This window comes from Triturus cristatus, chromosome 2_2 (genome assembly GCF_964204655.1).
Source record: "Triturus cristatus chromosome 2_2, aTriCri1.1, whole genome shotgun sequence".
In the NCBI taxonomy this organism is placed as follows: Eukaryota; Metazoa; Chordata; class Amphibia; order Caudata; family Salamandridae; genus Triturus; species Triturus cristatus.
Window position 1 is genome coordinate 1,149,017,067 of NC_140582.1, and position 19,323 is coordinate 1,149,036,389.

Sequence of the window (19,323 nt, forward strand, 5' to 3'; positions counted from 1 at the left end):
TTGCTTGGGGAAACCCACTGTTTTTGGCTGTCGATAGGATTGCTGCTGGTAACCCTGACGATATTGCATTTGAAAGGACTGATAGTTTTGGGTGCACTGAAAAGTACATCTATAGCCTGAAAATCCACGTCCTTGTGCTCCCCAAAAGGGCACTTTACAATACTGTAGCGTACCCAATACTTTGGCTGTCTCTGTATCAGTTTTGATGGCTGGTACAGCTTCGGCTATATGTTTTCCAAATAAACTATCTCCATCGTAAGCCATTTCTAGTATCTTTGATTGCACTTCTGGATGAAAAGATGTTGCCTTAAGGCATCCCTGGCATCATAAAACAGCCGCACCAGCTAATTGTCGAAAACCTGTTGTGGCCATGTCCATGGCACAGTCTATAATTGCGGCCGCTGTGCGCTCTCCCTCAGCCAGGACTTTACGAAATCCCTATTTATTTTCTTCAGGTATAAATTCCAGCATGGCCCAATATCAGGCCACATTTGTCGATTGTAGTGGCAGAATGGCTAGTGCATTAGCAGCCCTGACAGATTGCAGACATGGATAGAATCTCTTCCCACTGGAATCCAAACCGCATCCTTCCTTGTCCGGTGGAGACATGATGGGAGTGGAAGGAGTTATTTATCTCCTCTGAGCCGCTTGGGAAATCACAAAGTCCGGTTTGGGATGACCCGTAAGGTGGGAGTAAAGGTAAAATCTTGACTGGCAATTCAAAACCAGGCCGTGGAGATGGTTTGGACAATCTGGATGGTGTGGACTGCATTTGCAGTGACTTTGTCGACAGGAGCCGCGTCGATGGATCCGTCAATGATGGGCCCGTCGGTGATCCTGATCTTCTCGTCCACTGCAAAATCGTCTATGTCGTCGTTGATATAGATGCCATAGACGGTGTGCTCGTCGACGGTGGAGCAGTCGTTGGTGATAGTGTTGTCGTTGCTGCAGGCGTTAAAGGTGGCAACCTCATCACTGGGCATTGATGGCGGTCATCGATGTCATAGGAGGCCGTGGACAATCTCGACGACAAGAGAGTAGTCATTTAAGAAGCAAGCGTCAGCGGTGAAACTGACACAGAGAGGGATCTGTGGCTGGATTTATGCCTGGAAGGCCCTTATGAGGTGGTAGATTCCAGTTTAGCTTTTGAAGTCCCCGAATGATGTGGCAAGACTAGCCCGAAGACATTTTAAGTTCTTTCTCCTTTTTTCGAGCTTCTTTGGTCTGATGAGAGGTTTTAGGGTGTTTCTTGACTTCCTCAGACTGACCCTCAGGCGACCTGGGCCTCCTATAGGATTTTGAGGAATTGTCGCTCTCCTAGTCAGAAGACGCTCCCTGTGTTTTCTTCAGCCACAACAAAAGTCTACCCTCTCTATCTCTAAGAGTCTTAGATTAAAAAAAAGTGTGGCAGATCTTGCATTGTTTTGCCTCATGAGGAGGATAGAAGCAATAGATTCAATCCTAGTGGGCATCATCAATATGAACCCTCTTCTTCCAATAGGATTTACAAGGGCGAAATAGTCCTTTCCTGTCAGACATATTATCCAGAAGAAAATGAGACTTATCTGAGAGAAATTTTGAAGAACTGAGCAGACCTCCAGGAGACTCCCCCTTCACACGACATGCAGTGAAAATCTGAGGGAGTCAGGCTCTCTTGGGAAGGTTCTAGAGGTTGCTGTTACTGATTGGTTATGCATGGTTGCCTCCATCATAGCCTATGGAAGTTGTAATTACTGCTTTATTTATATTACCGTGGGACTTCCACTTTGGCAACAGGGAATGTTTCAAGCAATCTAAGAAAGATACCCCAATACTAGATAAAAAAAGGAAACTGACGTCAGCACACTGACGTCAGCACCCCAACGGCAGCACTTTATCTTTATAGCTCCAGTGACCTCACAGGGGCACTGATCCAGACCCAAAGTGGAGCGAATACCCTCTACTGGTGTAGAGAGTTATTGGAAAATTTCCAGATTTAAACTGATGCCTGGCGTAATCAAAAGGTGAGGCATCTGCAGGTGTATCCATCCAAATGACTTACTCTGAGAGTATGTAGACCAATTAGTCATTGTGTATATCAATAGCATTTTGATTTACGCCAAGTCTGAGGCGCAAAACAGCATGTTAAGGTTATTATTGCATTATTTAGCTTATATGGATTTATAAACTGTCAAAATCTGAATATTTCACATTAAAGAAGGCATGAAGAGCAATGTTCACTGTATGGTGGAAGCAAGTTTGCTAGAATATGCTTAGATGAGTTTGGTCCATTTCATATGCAAGTGGCACTGCTGAAGTATTCCATAGTGTTAACTGACCATTGTCGTAACTAAATAGAAAAGTATTTTTGAAAGATTCCAACATGAGTGTAACTAATTTCGTGATAGAGATCTTCACATCACAAAACAGACTTTTTGGTTTGATTTAGGTATTGAACATAAGAGATGCAACATGTATCACCCAAGGGGCAATGGTATGAGGCAAAGCACCAACAGGTTTTTTAATGAGATGTTCCGTGATCAGTGAAACACAAATACAGGATACAGTAAGGTCCACACTGTGGAGTTATGGAAATCTTGTGCACACTACAACAAGCATTCTGTTTTTCAAAGTGCTAAGGGGAAGAGAACCTCTGGTTATGTCAAGACCTGCGTTACTGAATTAATGTGCATCTGAGAGATTTGTGAACGAGCAGGTGACAGTGGCTTTAACGGTTAAGGATTTGGAGTGGAGGAATAAAGAGATTATAATCTCAAATGTGTCAAAAATACCATGTTGACCTCTAAGCCCACATGGCCTTTGAAACGGTCGAGTGGCCTTACCTCTTTGATGTAGTGGCAAAAATGGGCTTCGGACCCAGATTTTTAGGTTGGGTCTGAATTTTATACACCAAACCCCTGGCCCAAGTTGTGGTTAATGGTGGGACCTCACAAGTCTTTACCCTGCAGTGTTGCATTCGGCAGGAGTGCACGCTTTCCTCCCTCCTCTTCGACCTGATGCTGGAGCCACTGGCTGATTAAAACTGAATGGACCTCCTGCTTCGTGGACTCCACTGGACAGACTAGTGGGAGGACAGAATTTGACTTTATGCTGATGATGTCATGTTGTATGTGGCAAATCCCAAATTCTCTTTGAAGAGGATAATGCACATAATTACCCTAATTGGCTGCTATTCTGGATAAATTATAAACTCAGCAAAATCACTAATTTATGTATTACACGGCCAGACGCCCGTACTGCCTCGAGACTGAGGTCAGAGTGGCTACAGAAGGCTTCAAATACCCAGGAATTTTTGCCACCAGTGACCCAGAACCGTTCTATGAGAAACACCTATTAAATTACCCCTCCCAGACAGGTTAATTAAAGATGTATAACATTGGCGATCCCGATCGCTGTCACTACTTGGAAGAGCAGCGCTCTTCAAGATGATGGCACTGCCCCGTTTCCTATGGCTCTGGGTACACAAACCGGGATTTGACAAGTGGGCTCTTATTGGGCTCTCCAAAGGGGGGGAGATTTCTGAGCACAAGGAGCAGCCATTCCCTTTAACCAATTTACAACAGGACTATAGATTAGCTCCCACCAAAATATACCACTATTTACAAGTTAGACAAGTTAGACAAGCTCTACAAGCAGCACTGCCTAGAGGCAAGGAACTGCCTGGGACCTCCCCACTAGAGGATAGACTACTCTATGACCACATTACATGTAAGGCGACATCCCTCACATATCGCACACTGATCATTAATACCCCAGACACCCTGGACTTTAGATTTGGGTCGAATACAGGATGATAAATGGCCTGAGGCCCTAGCCTCTCCAAGGGAAACAGCCATTACTGCTAGACCCTGTCTGGTGCAGCTCAAAATACTGCATACAGCCTATTTCGCTTGTCCCACATAAGTGAAAACTGGTACAGCAACAGATGCCATCTGTGAGAAGTTGGCCTGATATATGATGTCACTAATTCTAGTGTACACCTTGTATCAGTCCAAACAACCCCTATAGTGATTGGTTGTAAAGTCAACCTTATAGACCAGCTATCCTAGTGGTAGCATGGACAAGAGCAGTCTTAGGCTAAACTCTGAATGGCATGTGAAGCCAGCTGTTATACCAGATGTAATCCCTTGAATACCTAATGAAAGGACACCACAACAGATGTATATAAAAATAGAATGTATTTATTCTAGGCAAACCCTCAGCACTCTTCATGAGATTCGAGGTAAGTACAACACAGTCTTATTTAAGCATACATTAAGTCACACAGGTAAGTAATACAGTTAGGCCCTAGGGGCCATGCAAACCATATACTAAGTAAGTGGTAGAAGGACCACTGTCACGAACACAAGATAGGCCTAGGCCATCGCTGGGGCTACACTATACTACCAACAGTTAGGAAGTGGGAGGCCCACGGGATTCAGGTGCAGAGTGGAAACAGTCACGCGTAATGCGTAAAAGTCGATAGAATCACTAGCAGTTACAAATAAGCAGTTTTAGGACACTTCTGGTACAGCTAGAAAGTCGAGACTCGGAAACTAGACCCTAGGATAGTCAATACCCTTGTGAGCACCGAAGTACCCAAGTTACCTAGCCCACGGGCTGCGGGTGCATAGGTGTGAACTTGCGTCGGGTTTTGTCGTGGACTTCTATGGATGCCTTAAGGAAAGTTGCTGACAGGCAGTCAGTGAAGAGTGTCCGGTGGATCCCCCGGTGGGGATCAAGAAGGAAGGAACCTGCAAGCAGAAGGGACAGAGTCTAGGTCACCAGCCAGGAGCCAGGAAGGAACCAGGCGATGTCGTGAACATGCAGGTGAAGAGGTGAAGCTTGTCGTAGCAGCCACGGGTACCAGGAGACGTCGAGGACGACCAGGACCAGGAGGTGAGCAGTCCCACGAAGGCTCTTGCTGTCGGCGGCGTCGAAGTCGAGTCAGGACCCAACAAGCCTTGGCAAGCGGAACCCACGCAGGATGGAGGACTTGCTTCTGGTGCAGACCAGGAAGGTCTGGGGTGCTTCTCTTTCACAGAGGAGCGGGGGCCAGTCTGGAGGAGCCGGACCAGCAAGTTGAAAGTAAAGGTTTGTCGTCACAGAGGCTACTAGCCAACGGGCCAGCAACCGGACAGCACGTCGAGCAACACAGGTGCAGAAGGGCCCCAAGCAGAACACGTGAAGTGTGGGGAGCTGATCTTCTTTGCAGATGGTGCTCGGGAGTGGGGCTTCTCAATTCCCCAAGCACAGCCTCTGGGATGCCTCAGAAGTCGCGCTAGTCAGTTACTAGCCACTTTTCCCAAGTCGCCGGTCCCACGTCCCTCGTCGCCTCCATGGGTCTCAGCTTCGCTGGAGATGTGGATCTGGTTCAGAGGTGTCTGGAAGTCTCGGCACTGGTCAGTCTCGGCAGTCGTTCCTCGTAGGATTCAGTCGCAAAGCAAGCAGCGGTCGCTGGATGGTGCCTGGTTGCCCTGGGTGGTCACTCCTTGGCCACAAGGGAGATTTCTTCAGTCTTCTTCCTGAGGTCGAATGTCGAAGGTCCAGAGTTTCTGTTCAAGTTGCAGATTCAGGTTAATCTAATTTAGCAGGGCCCAACTAGCTACTAATATACTGGGCTAGTGGGCTGGGCTACCTGCAAGGTCCCTCCTATGGGTGGGACCAGGAAGGGGAGTGGCTACACCCCCTTTCCTTAGTCCAGTTTCGCGCCAGAGCTGGGGCTGGAGTGCCCCAGCACCGGTTTGAACTGGACTATGCATGGGACACCTTGTGTGTCCCAGGCAGTGTCTCGTTTCATTCAACCCTCCCTGCCCCAATACACTAAATCCTGTCTAGGGTGGTGCTCGCACCTCCCGAGGCAGGAAACCTATTGTCCAAGCCTCCCGTGCCGGGATCACTCCCAGCAGCAGGTGGTCAGACTTGTGTCGTGGCAGCAGCATCCATTTTGTGATGCTGGGGCTCTGGTTAACTTTAACCGGGTAAGTAGGTTTCAACATGTCTTCTCCCTCTAGAAGGGAGGGATAATATCCTCATCCCCAGAAATGGGATGGGGGTATTATTCCAAAGTGTTAGACACCTTACACGACATGTTTCGATAAAGCCAAACCATAGTTACCATAAGCGTTTAAGATTATAAGGCACTTTAAGAGTATATGGTAGGCTATATCATAGAACAGCTATAAGGACATGGTTCCGAAAGTTGCAGACAGGCTCAGCTCATGCTAGAGCACGATCACACGTTACCAAGCACTCTGCCTCCAGGATTGTTAAGGCCTGCCATAGGAGTGGCTGATAGGTACACATGTGTCTATATATAAGGTAGGTATAGGAATACTACACCTAAGCAAGGGGTGATTACACGACCTTGCCGCAGCTGAGTGATCAGCCAGTTGTGTCATAATGGAAGGCCAGGCCAGGGGTGGCATAATACATGCTGCAGCCCCTGGTAGGCCTAGGGTACACCTATGCCCTGGATACCTAAGGTACACTGTACAGGGGCCAATAAGGTGATCCTATCCAATTGGGTTATGCACCTAAAGTACATAGTGTTAATTTAGAGAGAGAACAGCAGGGCTGTGGGTCTGATTAGCAGGCCCACAGCCACATCTAAGTCGAAAACCAGTAAAGCAAAAGCAAAAAGTGGGGGTGAACATAGAAAGCAGACCCTACTCTCCTACACAGCTAACCTCCTAGTCGTCCTCGACGTCTCCTGGTACCCGTGGCTGCTGCGACAAGCTTCACCTCTTCACCTGCATCTTCACGACATCGCCTGGTTCCTTCCTGGTTCCTTCCTGGCTCCTGGCTGGTGACCTAGACTCTGTACCTTCTGCTTGCAGGTTCCTTCCTTCTTGATCCCCACCTTGGGATCCACCGGACACTCTTCACTGACTGCCTGTCAGCAACTTTCCTTCAGGCATCCATAGAAGTCCACGATGAAACCCGACGCAAGTTCACACCTATGCACCCGCAGCCCGTGGGCTAGGTAACTTGGGTACTTCGGTGCTCACAAGGGTATTGACTATCCTAGGGTTTAGTTTCCGAGTCTTGACTCTCTAGCTGCTTCAGAAGTGTCCTTAAACTGTTAATTGCTAACAACTACTATTTCTATCTACTTTTACGCATTACGCGTGAGTGTTTCCACTCTGCACCTGAATCCCGTGGGCCTCCCACTTCCTAACTGTTGCTAGTGTAGTGTGCCCCAGCGATTCCCTAGGCCTAGGCCTATCTTATTTCCGTGACAGTGGTCCTTATACCACTTACTTAGTATATGGTTTGCGTGGCCCCTAGGGCCTAACTGTATTACTTACCTGTGTGACTTAATGTATGCTTAAATAAGACTGTGTTGTACTTACCTCTAATCTCATAAAGAGTGCTGAGGGTTTGACTAGAATAAATACACTTTATTTTATATATATATCTGTTGTGGTGTCCTTTCATTTGGTATTCAAGGGGTTATATATGGTATCACAGCTGGCTTCACATGCCATTCAGAGTTTAGCCTAAGACTGCTCTTGTCCATGCTACCACTAGGATAGCTGGTCTATAAGGTTGACTTTACAACCAATCACCATAAGGGTATTTGGACTTGTATAAGGTGTACACTAGAACTAGTGACATCATACATCAGGCCAACTTCTCACAGTTAGGACTTGTGAAGAAAATTATTTCACAAAGGACAAATCCCTACTCCCAAAATAATTTTTCAGCACATTATATGTGTTAATAAGGGTGTAGGAAATTATGAAGTAAAAGAATAAATAGCAGAAAAAAGTTTTAGATACAAGTAGGTATGCAGTTTAAAAGCATAACCATAGTGGTGTGGCCAAAAGGGAATGGAGAAAGATGCGTCTTGCCTGACCTCCAAGTCGACGTGGACTATCCAGCACCATTCGCAGCAAAGGGACAGTGCTTGAGTAGTGCTAGTAGTGTCGGGATATTCGTGCCTCCACCTCCCCTGCAAATAGGGGGTGAGGGGTCTATTATGTCCCATGGCTGTGGTCCTGGCTACAGGCTCCTTGATATGGCCAGGCACTGTATGGGCCGCTATCTTGTGGAGGTATGCGCCATGATCTGTTGCGACCGAGGCAGAGTGAGCAACTGTGCTGTGGGGGCCCTCCTGCAGAGGGAGTACAGCGGAGAGGATTTGATGCGAGGAGGTGACTGCCTGATCTGGCCCCCGCCTGCTCTTGACCACATGCAAGTACGCTGCAGGCCCATTGGTGTGGCATGTAACTGCAGAGCCACCATTTCACAGTGGAAGGTGCTGGAGCCTGCTGTGACGGAGGCAACGGTGCAGCGGCTTGCTTGCTGAGCGACAATCACAGTGCCAGAGCAGTAAGGGTGATTTCCTGAGCAGGCTTATCTGCATATTCCAGGTCAGATGCTCCAAGGGTTAACCGGGTAGCCCCTCATAGGAAGCGTGACAGTGTGCGGGACTGAGGGAACACGTGTATTCCTGCCCCCGCCCACTCCAAAGCCTGTAAGAGCACCAAGGGCCCACTGGTGCAACCTCAAATGCTCAACTACCATCTCGCCCAGGAGCACAGAGCGGCATGCTGCAGCGGACATGCAGCGGATCTAGTGTAGAATGCCATACATTACATGGAACCAGCGAGATCTGGGTGAGGCTGCATATTTCTGCCCAGTCTCCCGGAGCGCTGCTTGTTGAGGAGCAGGTGGAATGGGCTTATCAGGTGGAAGAAGAGTGCTAAGAAATGGCAGTGGGCCTCTTCCCCATTCCCCCTACAACCAGTGCAGTCAATGTGGAGATATCACGGTTTCCCTGGCCGGGGCTGAGACACAAGGCAGAGGTGAAGTTGTAGGGCACGGCTGGTTGGCTGTGGCCTGCGCTGCGCCTGGTGAGCGACAATGTAGAAGCCTGCCCCACTCGCACTACTCATCTCGACCCGTGTAAGGGGATGTTCATTGGCCTTCCTGGTGTCTGCAACAACCAGAGACTGACCTTACCCGATCCTCCTTTGCTCTGAGTAATTAAAGCCCGGAAATAAGAGACTAATCTGGGGTGTGTGATTGACCCTATTTGCCTGCACTGGAAGGCTACCACTGGAACTACACCCCTCCGGACTGGAGACTGCTCTTAGCAGAGGGCCAGCGCCAATCCTATTCTTCCCACCCTCCTTGACTAAACTGAACTTTGGAGGGACTGCGACTCCCCTGGGTGGGGGTGGGGGGGGGGGGGGAGGACTACCACGGGCACTCTCTCTCTTCACTCGGGCCTTGCAGGGTAAACTGTTTTCTTCTCCTCTGGGACACACTCGCCCTTTGCCTGACTGTTGATAACCCTGAGCCCTGACAGGGAGTCTCATATCTAGCTGTGATAGGCACGTGCCATCTGTTCTGAGACAAAGCAGGGGTGGCGCCTTGGGCCAAACTGGACTCTGCACTGGACACCCTTGCACTCAAAAAATATGCGAAGTCTCAAGTTCACAAAGGACAACCCAGTGACCTCCCTTTTGAGCAGCCCCTCCCACCCCCTAGCAGAATCGGACTACAGTACCTAACTTGCAAGACTACATGGACTATTTAATTTTACTGGAAATTCGCTCAGAAATCGGCTCACTTAAAGAGGACTTCAAATCGTGAATCCAGGACATTAGGCGCAACGTCTCGGAGATAGGGGGGCGTGTGGACGATCGGGAAGTAACAGTGGAAGCCTACTCCGGGAACTAGTATATGCTGTGGCGCCAGGTAGCAGCACTCGAGGACAAACAGAGAACTGCAAAATAAGCAAATGGACATGAAAAATAGGAGCCTCCTGAACATACGCTCCAGATGTGTGCACAGGGGATTGAAAGGAAGCAACAACATGGCCTTCACAGTCAAACTCCTACAGATGAATCCAAGGGGATAAGAGGCCCCCTTTCCGGCTCATCACGTGGCATCTGCACCTGGGCATCCAGACTCTGTCTCTAAGTCCTGACCTGAGTACACTTCTTTATGAATAAAAAAGCTATCAGACAGGCCTCCAGAAGGAAGGCTGACCTGGTGTTTCATGGTCACACCATCCAACTCTACCAGAATCTTTCTCCTGTCACAATGCGCAGACGGCATGGCTTCAAGCCTATCACCGACAAACTGAGGGAGATGAACATTCGATATCAGTTGGGGCACCCCTTTGCCTTCTTGGTCATATGGAAGTCTTGTTTCGCCTCCGCCAAGGAGCACATCTGCTGGTTTTCTCAGCTGAACTCTAGGACAAAGACACCTTCCCGTCCTGCATGTCATCTTGGAAAGGTCTGCGCCCCATTTGGACCACAGTGCGGCCCCATCACCCAGACCAGTGCAAAAAGGTGAGGGGGGCATCCCGTGAGACTAAGCATTACATTATCCGGCTTCTCCAGAACATAGGGAAGGACCACCTACGGCTCCCTGTAATGCGGAGGTTATCAAATATCAATGCATGGGCGCCACCTCCCCCTCTGCTGTGGCTTCCACAACTTCCACAGCCTTCGACCATGAATGCATCGAGCTGCAAGAGCCCCAAGACCATCCTGACTATTCCCACGTGCTCCGACTCAGACTATTCCGGATGGCCAGCTCCCCATGATTTTCACCTCAAGTGGGATTTGTGCATGTCTGTGCCGATCTCCGTGAGAAGCAGATGCCAGTGTTGGGCTCCGGTGGTCTACTAATTTTGTTTTCACCATTTGTTTTCTTTCTTAGGCTACTGCTAGAGAATGTCACACCCGATCCTTCAGCCTATACAGTGCATGTCACCATCCGCGATCAGGAGATGTGCTACCCGTCCGCCTCCTGTATTGGTTCACTGGGCTATCTTGACCACCGAGGACTGGTCAGCCATCATACGCCTAGCGCCCAGGAGGACGGGGTAAAATGGTGTGGGACCCCTTTCTCACTCCCAGGATTGACCCCTCCTAAGGCCTCCATACCCCACGAGGTTATCGCATTCTTTTCTAAACCATGACATATCTCCTCGGATTTTTCTGTAGGAGTTCAGCTGTGAAGGCCATGTTGGTGCTTCCTTCCGCTCCCCTGGGCACTAAGTTGCTCTATTTAACTGTTCACGGTCTCAACTAGCCTGCCAAAGAGATGTAGGTTTTCATATTGCAACAAAATCCAGACGTCTCCTTCAGGAAAGCCATCCTGTGATGGCCCACCCAAAATACCCACTGCAATACTGCGCGCACACATCTACTAAAGCGCTAGGGGTGGGTGCTCTCTGCATAGCAGGCCTCTGCTCCACTGTATCAACAGTGGTGAAGGAGAAGGAGAAGGAGGGTCGTTTGCAGACATTACACATGCTTAGGGGTTAAAAAATTCACTTCTAAACATCTCAGCCATGCGCAGGACCTCTACCTCAGGCTTACATGGGGTAAGCAGCTGGAGGGGGTGGGGAGAGACATTACCATTGGTGGAGACCTTCATTTGGTGAGGGGTCCAAGATTAGGTAGAAGCATGGTCACATATCAGGGTACTGGAGCTATGCCCACACAACTTAAGAGGGACATCACAGAACTGGGGCTAGTAGACACTTGGCAGTAAAAACACCTGGATGTTTGGGATTACTCATTCTAGTGCCATGTTCACGCATCAGACTCGCACATTGATCAGGTGTTCTTAACTCACTCCCTTCTTAGCGATCACGATACGTCAGATCTCTTGTTTAGCACTATGTCTAATAACACCCACTTAGAATTGACCTGGTCCAACGATACCCCCGTCGTAGGGGCCTGCTGCGAGGGTGCTTACCTCTGAGGCTCTAGTACATGTGGCCAAAATACGTAAAGGGATCGTTAGTATTTTGAACTGAACGCCATGCCGGACACTGTGTTGCATACACTCTGGGATGGTTTTAAAGCCAGCATTAGGGAGAGAGGCACGCCTGGTGCAATCTAATCTGGCAATGGAAATTAAAGCCTTTGAAAAGCAGGACCAGCTAGCCCCAAATTAGACACAACAAACAGAATCTTGTATTTTTATGTGGTCAAATGAGGGTTCATTTAACTAATAGGGCTGAGCGCTCCCTTTTAGTGATAAAACAAATATCACGATGGGGGGACGGGGGGGGGGGGGGGGGGGGAGAATACACTTGGCTCACAGACTCTGCCAAGCCCAGGCTAGGGCACACATTGCCAAATTTCAGGTCGAGGACAGGGTGATGGGTGATCTCTGAGCAGGATAATCAGCGGGCATTCTATGATTATTAGCAAACCGTTTGATAGAGGAGTATCCGAGTTCCTGAGACTGGAACCCCATTCCATTAGCAACATGCAGAGCTCCTTGATGCTCCAGTCACCCTTGCGGTACTGCGCAGCGCAGTTCAGACCCTCTACTAGGTAAATCTCCGGCCCCCCCACATCATTTTCTACAGACTTTTTAGCTAATGTGCAGGACCACCTTCTAAAGCTGTTCAATTTGTTCACATAGGCGTAAGCAGAGATATTCCTCATACCCAAACCAGGATAAGACCCAACCTACTGCTCTTCTTACTGCCCTATTGCTCTGCTCAACAGGGATGCGAAAATATTTACAAAGATTTTGGCCACTATACTAGAACGCAACCTCCCAGGTCTCATCGACCCTGATCAGATGGGATTCATCGGCAACAGACAGGGGTAGATAATGTACACTGGATAGTGCACCTAGTTCAGAAGTCTCAACGCCACAACATCCCAGCATGCCTTCTTTCGCTTGACGCAGAAAAGGCTTTTGATAGGGTGAATTGGTCCTTCCTCCAGGTAGGTCTTGGGTCGGGCATGATAGCAAAAATGTTGGCTTAGTATGTCACCCCAACAGCTACCATGCGTGTGAACAGGCAACACATGTGCTCCAACTAACATCCTCAGGGGCACATGACGGGGGGAATCAGTTGTCACCCAGTCTATTAGCTCTAGTGGTCAACACCATCTGCCACACGGCTGCTGTAGTGGGCAGCCCCTCTGGGGGCGGGGGCCATAAGATTAGCTTGTTTGCAGATCTTTTGCTCAACATCTCTCAACCTGCTACATCCCTGGCTAGCATTGCCAGCCTTCCCCGTTCCATGCGGTATATGGATTCGAAATCAATACTCTCTCAATCCAACTATACCTAAGTAGGACCTCCCTGCTCTGCAAGGATTGGCACCATTCAATAGTTCCCCCCGACACAATTAGATATCTGGGTCCTAACCTAACTCCTACACTATAATTTTGGTTGCAGGCCAACTGGCCGCAAGTCCAGAGATCCAACCTAACAGATCTTAGGAGTTGGAAGCCCCTTCACATAGCTTGGCTGAGTGGCATTAAGGTCGTAGAAATAAACATCCTCCCACGGGCTCTATACCTTTCCCAGGCCATATCTACTCCAGTTCCTGAAGAGGATCTCACTCACTTGCAGCGGGACATTTTCTCCTTTATCGGGAAAGGGGAACAACTGAGGATCTCTAACTTTCTATTGATGCAGCCTCTAGACAGGGGTGGGATTCGCTTTCCTAACCTATTCTAATATTATTGGGCCGCCCACTTACGATACATCTTTGAGTGGGTGGTACTCAAGAGTGAGAAGCACTGCTTACACATAGATCGGGCAGTGGCTTGCCGACCCTGGTGAAATAAAGCCTTGCTACCCAAGAATGCCAGGCCGCACAGCACTTATAAAGCCACCACCACTAGGACTGTGCTCGACATATGGGACAGGCTTATCACCTTTCCCTTCCCCAACACACCCATTGTATACAACTCTGATTTTATTCCTGCACTGTCGCCCCAGTCCTTTCCCGACATAGCCAAAGCTTATCCCTCAGCAAAACTGCGTATAAGCTCATGTTTAAATGGTATTACACGCCGGCTCACCTTTCCACCATTTACCCCTCCTCGTCTGTCCTCTGCTGGCGGTGTGGACTTGTAGTAGGGTATTTCTGAGACATTTGGTGGTCCTGCAGCCTCCTTACTACACATTGGAAAGCGATCTTAGGACACATTAGGGCCACCATAGGGCATCCGCTCCCTACCTCACAGTCCTACTCTGTTTGTAAAAGAAAGAGTGCAATGCCCGAAGCTCTGCTCAGATGACTGTGGCCCGTGCAATTAAACACTGACGTGCCAAATACCAAGGCCACTAAATCCACCTAATGCCTCTTTAATCCACTACCAGACACTCCCTGACCCTTTATGTAACTCTTATAGGTTACATCAGTTTTCCTATGAGACAAGTTTTTCCATCTTTCGATCTCCGGCTTTCAGATTTTTGTGTTTTCCATCTTTTGCACTTGTTAAGTATCTGAGCTGGGACAATAAGTGCTGGTACCCAAAAATAAGTACAGCTGTCCCCCACCAGCTAATACCGGCTCAGATTAAACACTAGTCATACTTAGTATACAACCCATTGCTTTAGAAGTGATGACCCACACTGATTGGAGGTTTATTAGCCACATGCTGCGCAGCAGCTTGTGGTACTGCAGTGGAAAAAGACAGCTGGCCCCTCTGATGTTCAATGGTTAGCTCGCCTATGGCACGTGATTGCAATGGAACAACTCTCCCATAACTTAACAGACTGTGGTTAAATTGCTATATGGTTGGCGCTCACTGATCCACTATCTGACTTGCTTGGATTTCACCTGTTTCAACCCAACAAGGTTAAGGGCATTACAGCTTTTGGAATGATTCTCCTCCAGACGCTTAACCACAGTGGCTGACCTATCACTCTCCCCACCGTCAGTGGCAACCATTTATGCACTAAACCAGGACATTGCTTATATTTTGGAATTGTATATTGACATCTTTGACTTGAAGTTGTTGCACCCTGATATTCCTGTGTTTTTTCTTCCTTGATTTGAGACAGGTCATACTGTGGATGTCCCTTTAACGTGTTTGTCTAATGCATGTTTTATCTTTCACTGAAATTTTTCCTAGGTCACGTGCTATGTTTATTTGATTTGCAATCCCAGGTCTTCGGTTATACTGTGATTGTTTTTGGCGATCATGTCGTACTTTGTTGTAATGAGTCGTACTTTTATTGAAAGTTTACCAAAAATAAAAAATAAAAAAGCATAATCATAGTATAGAAACATAGTCCAAAACCCCTTGAAGCTTTTATCGCAATCATGGTGAAAATTTATGGATCGAAATAGGGTGGTGTTGGTAAACTTTGCAAAATATTCAACTTCAAAGGATGAATGCTAATTATTCACATTTTTTTCTATATTTCATAACACATCAAAAAAGAGTTCTGCATGATATTTGACATTGCAAAGAAGACAGGCGTAACTACTAGGTCTTTTTATAGCATACTATCTATTGTAGCTTCAACAAGTACATAAATTGTAAATGACTATTATATTGCCTACCTTGAGAGGCTTTTGGTTTTGTACTTTATGACTTTCATTCAGAATGGAGGGACCCTGATTAGTTAGCAAATGACGCTGATGTACTAAGGCATCCTTAAATTCTTCTTCTGTTTTGGTTTCAAGAAGTTTCTGACGGAATGCAATGTCCGAAAATATCGTTGCAAAGGTGCGACCCACTTCAGTTGCAGTTTTAGTGCTTTTCTGATGAGAGAAAAAATACTTCAAGGACCAGTCATTTTTTATACATTAACGTTTCTCCTCCTACTTAATACTCGTTTTGTGTATGGCACATAAATATGTACAATAAAAATAATGTTTCCAAAAGTGATTAGGTTATTTTAGTCCTCACTCCGGTTCATAACTTACCATTAAAACATGCATCAGTCAATACTGCTTCCTTACATGCTTTTTTATAATTACTCTTCCTTTTTCAATTATTTACTACTTGTATAAGGTTGGCCCACGTCTGTAATAACACACAAGTGCTAAAGTGTAATCTTAGTAGGGCCCAGGATTGATTTAAGCAAACTCATCTATCATTAATTTCCTGTGAAACAGTGTAGTAAACATAATAATATTGCACAAATAGGAATAGGGGGGTGACTCTCACTCGTAGCTTAAGGCTTCCATACCCATAAAACATATGGAGGAGCAGCGGTATTCACAAAACAATTATTTCAATTAACCAAACCCATGCAAGTACTACTGACTGCAGCTGCTAATAAAGAATGTCTTAGCAGGCTGTGTACCTTATGATCCGTTTGGTTAATGATACTACATATTAATTAAAAAAATACTTTTGCTTATACAAGGTATTGCATATTTAGTTTTATAAAGTATCTTACAGTGCATTGAGTGATTTTTGGGATGCAAATAGGAAATGCATGGCGAGTTGGAACTTGGACTGTTATCCGAGAGGGTAACATAAATAAGGACAAGTTACTCATCTGTTATCCTGGTGCTCTTCCAGGGGAATCCTCAAAGTCATAAGCACTGAATAGTCCCGTCCATGTGTGGGGATGCCGGAGCACTTTTAAAAAGTATACATATATGTATAAAAAGAATTTGTACCATGGTACTTTATATACATGATTGCAGAGAGGAAGAATGTGGAGGGGGAGGTGCAGGCAGATCTTCCGAAAGGCATGTGAACATGTATGTTGGGTAAATCATTAATGTGATGTTAAATTGATTTGAATGTAGGACATAAACCTCGGTTATCGGTGACACACTATGGCATATGTTTGGTCCTCACTTTAAGAATGTTTTAATACCAGATGGTATGCAATTTGAATACACCTCTAAAATTTTATAATTAGAAAATGCTAGAGGTGAAATGGGAATTTTACCAGTACGCTATCACTATGTGGACTGTAAAACAGTATACGTGTCCATTCACAGGTACGTTGTATTTTTTTGCGGCACTGAATCCTGCCGGGGGGGCTAACTTTCAGAGTCTCCTAGGTGAGTTGCTGGTAGGAGTCCACTTGGCAACCACCCAGTAACTGCCATTTTGTGACGACCCAAAATATGAGATGTGTTGCAATTTGAATGTGTCAACACATAACTGTTTACAATTTCTGTTCTTTGTCTTTGGCACCATCACCCTTTCTGTTATTATTTTTATCAACCACTACAGATCCATAGCATCAGTGAAGTGGAGATGCATCCCCTTGCCCTGATGAATTTGCCAAAATCTCTTTGAGCAATGAAACAATCAATCAATTAAACATTTGTAGAGCGCACTACATACCCGTGAGGTTCTCAAGGCGCGGGGGGGGGGGGTTAGGGATGGAACAGCCAGGTCTTGAGTAGCCTCCTGAAGGTCAGCAGGTCTTGTGTCTGTCATAGGCTCATTGGGAGGGTGTTCCAGGTCTTGGCGGTGAGGTGGGAGAAGGACCCCCCGCCGGTGGTTGTTCTTAGGATGCGCGGGACGGTGGCGAGTGCGAGGTCGGCGGAGCGGAGCTGGCGGTTGGGGATGAAGAAGGAAAGCAGTTTGTTGAGGTAGGCTGGGCCGGTCTTGTGGAGTGCCTGGTGTGCGTGGATGAGGAGCTTGAAGGCTATCCTCTTGTTGACGGGCAGCCAGTGCAGGTTTCTCAGGTGGGGGGTGATGTGGCCGTGGTGTGGTTCGTCGAGGATCAGTCGTGCCGAGGCGTTTTGGATACGTTGCAGTAGTTTGATGAGCTTGGTCGGGGCTCCCGCGTACAGGGCGTTGCCGTAATCGAGTCTGCTGCTGATGAGGGCCTGGGTGACTGTTCTTCTTGTATCTGTCGGGATCCACCTGTAGATCTTGCGGAGGATGCGGACGGTGTTGAAGAACGAGGAGGAGACGGCGTTGACTTGCTTGGTCATGGAGAGCGTTGAGTCGAGGATGATTCCCAGGTCTTTCTTGGCGGGTTGTTCGGCGGCTCTGAGGCTGGTGTAGCTGCAGTTCCGGCAGGTGAAGGGACCGTGTGTGCGTTTCAGGGCGGCCTTGAAGCAGGTGTAGGTCCGTCCGGGGTTGAGAGTGTGGAGTGTGCTGGCATTGTAGCGGTGGTGGTCTTCGTGGCGGGTGCGGGGACCAGGGGTTCTGGCATGGGCGCGGTCCAGGCGTGGACTAGCGCAGACGGGCTTGCCTTTGGCACGCCTTCGGTGCGCCAGCAGCGCGCCCACTGCGCGCGGCCGCCAAATATGGGGATGAGGGAGGAGCAGCTGTGAGGTGGGAGGGAGGGTCACCGAATGGGCAGTGAGGGGGTCGGGGCGGTGTCGGAACGGGAGTAGCGAGGGCACCTGAAGGCAACTGGGCACAATCAGGGGCAGTGAGGGGGAAACAGAAGGCAAAAACAGGCACAATCGGGGGCAGCGAGGGGGAAACAGAAGGCAAAAACTAGCACAATCGGGGCAGCGAGGGGGAAACAGAAGGCAAAAACGAGCACAATCAGGGCACAAATCAGGGGCAGCAAGGGGGAAACAGGCAAAAACGAGCACAATCAGGGGCAGCGAGGGGGAAAGAGAAAGCAAAACAGCACAATCAGGGCGCAAATCAGGGCACAAATCAGGGGCAGCGAGGGGGAAGCATAAGGCAAGCAAAACTGGCACAGATAAGAATGCAGGCAGTACAGGGAAGACAGACAGTGACAGAACTACAAACCTAAGGCCTACCACTGGCCATCCAGGGATGAGGCGCAGGTGGTAGCCTGTGGGTATAGGAGGAGGGCCTCAACTTCTAAAGCAGCGGCGGGACACACAGGCGGAGCTGTGTGGTGGGGGAGCGACCTACCCATTCAAGGAAAATGGTCTAAAAATGCTGTTTCTTTTAACAGAGTGTGAACAATATTAAAATAAATAATGTCCGGAATAGTTGTTCACAACTCATTTTTAACCAAGAGACAATTTATTCATCTCTTTTCACATTACGGGGCTTAGAGGTTTGATAGATGAAACCATCATTTTATTTTTTCACCACTTAACACGAGCCTAAGATAGGTCACACATCTTTTTCTGTCAACAAAGTTGCCGATAATCAGAACGAGCAAACTGGTGAGAACGAACCAGTAGCTCCAGGGATGGTGCTTACATGAGGCACTTTCTGACTTCTCACATTTTTTTTATTCATTGGGTGGGAGAATAGCGGTGGATGGTTGATACGTTTTAAATGAGTAACATTTAGAGGTGGGCATGACTAGATAATTTAGCAGAGCCATACCTAGGAGTACATAATAACCACTTAAACTTTATAAAGACTACAATGTGTTCCTTATAACCAGGTTATTTTTGGATGAAATTCGTGGGTATCCGTTGGTTAGGTTGGTTCGTTATTAGGGCTCCTGGAAACAGGATCCTGGGGCACTGAGCTTTGCCTATTTGGCAAAATCTTTTGAAAATCTTTCGGAACCTTATATTTAGAGTTTTTACTGGACATCCTGTCATTTAAGACAGCTTGACACCTTGAAAATGTATCTTTTCTGTCCAAAATGCTTTCACTCTTTTTGAAGTGACCTTCCTGTGGGAAAAATAAGGCACAATCAAACCCCCACAGGCTCTGCATCATGTGCCTT

At 47.6% G+C, this 19,323-nt stretch overlaps 1 protein-coding gene across 1 annotated transcript in view; it reads right to left on the reverse strand.

Moving 5' to 3' along the window:
* Window positions 1-19,323, reverse strand: part of SLC4A11 (solute carrier family 4 member 11) — a 1,034,103-nt gene that overhangs the window by 667,219 nt on the left and 347,561 nt on the right. The window contains exon 8 of the mRNA XM_085642688.1: window positions 15,287-15,487. Within this exon, the coding sequence (XP_085498814.1) occupies window positions 15,287-15,487 (201 nt within the window). The remainder of the gene's footprint in view (window positions 1-15,286; window positions 15,488-19,323) is intronic.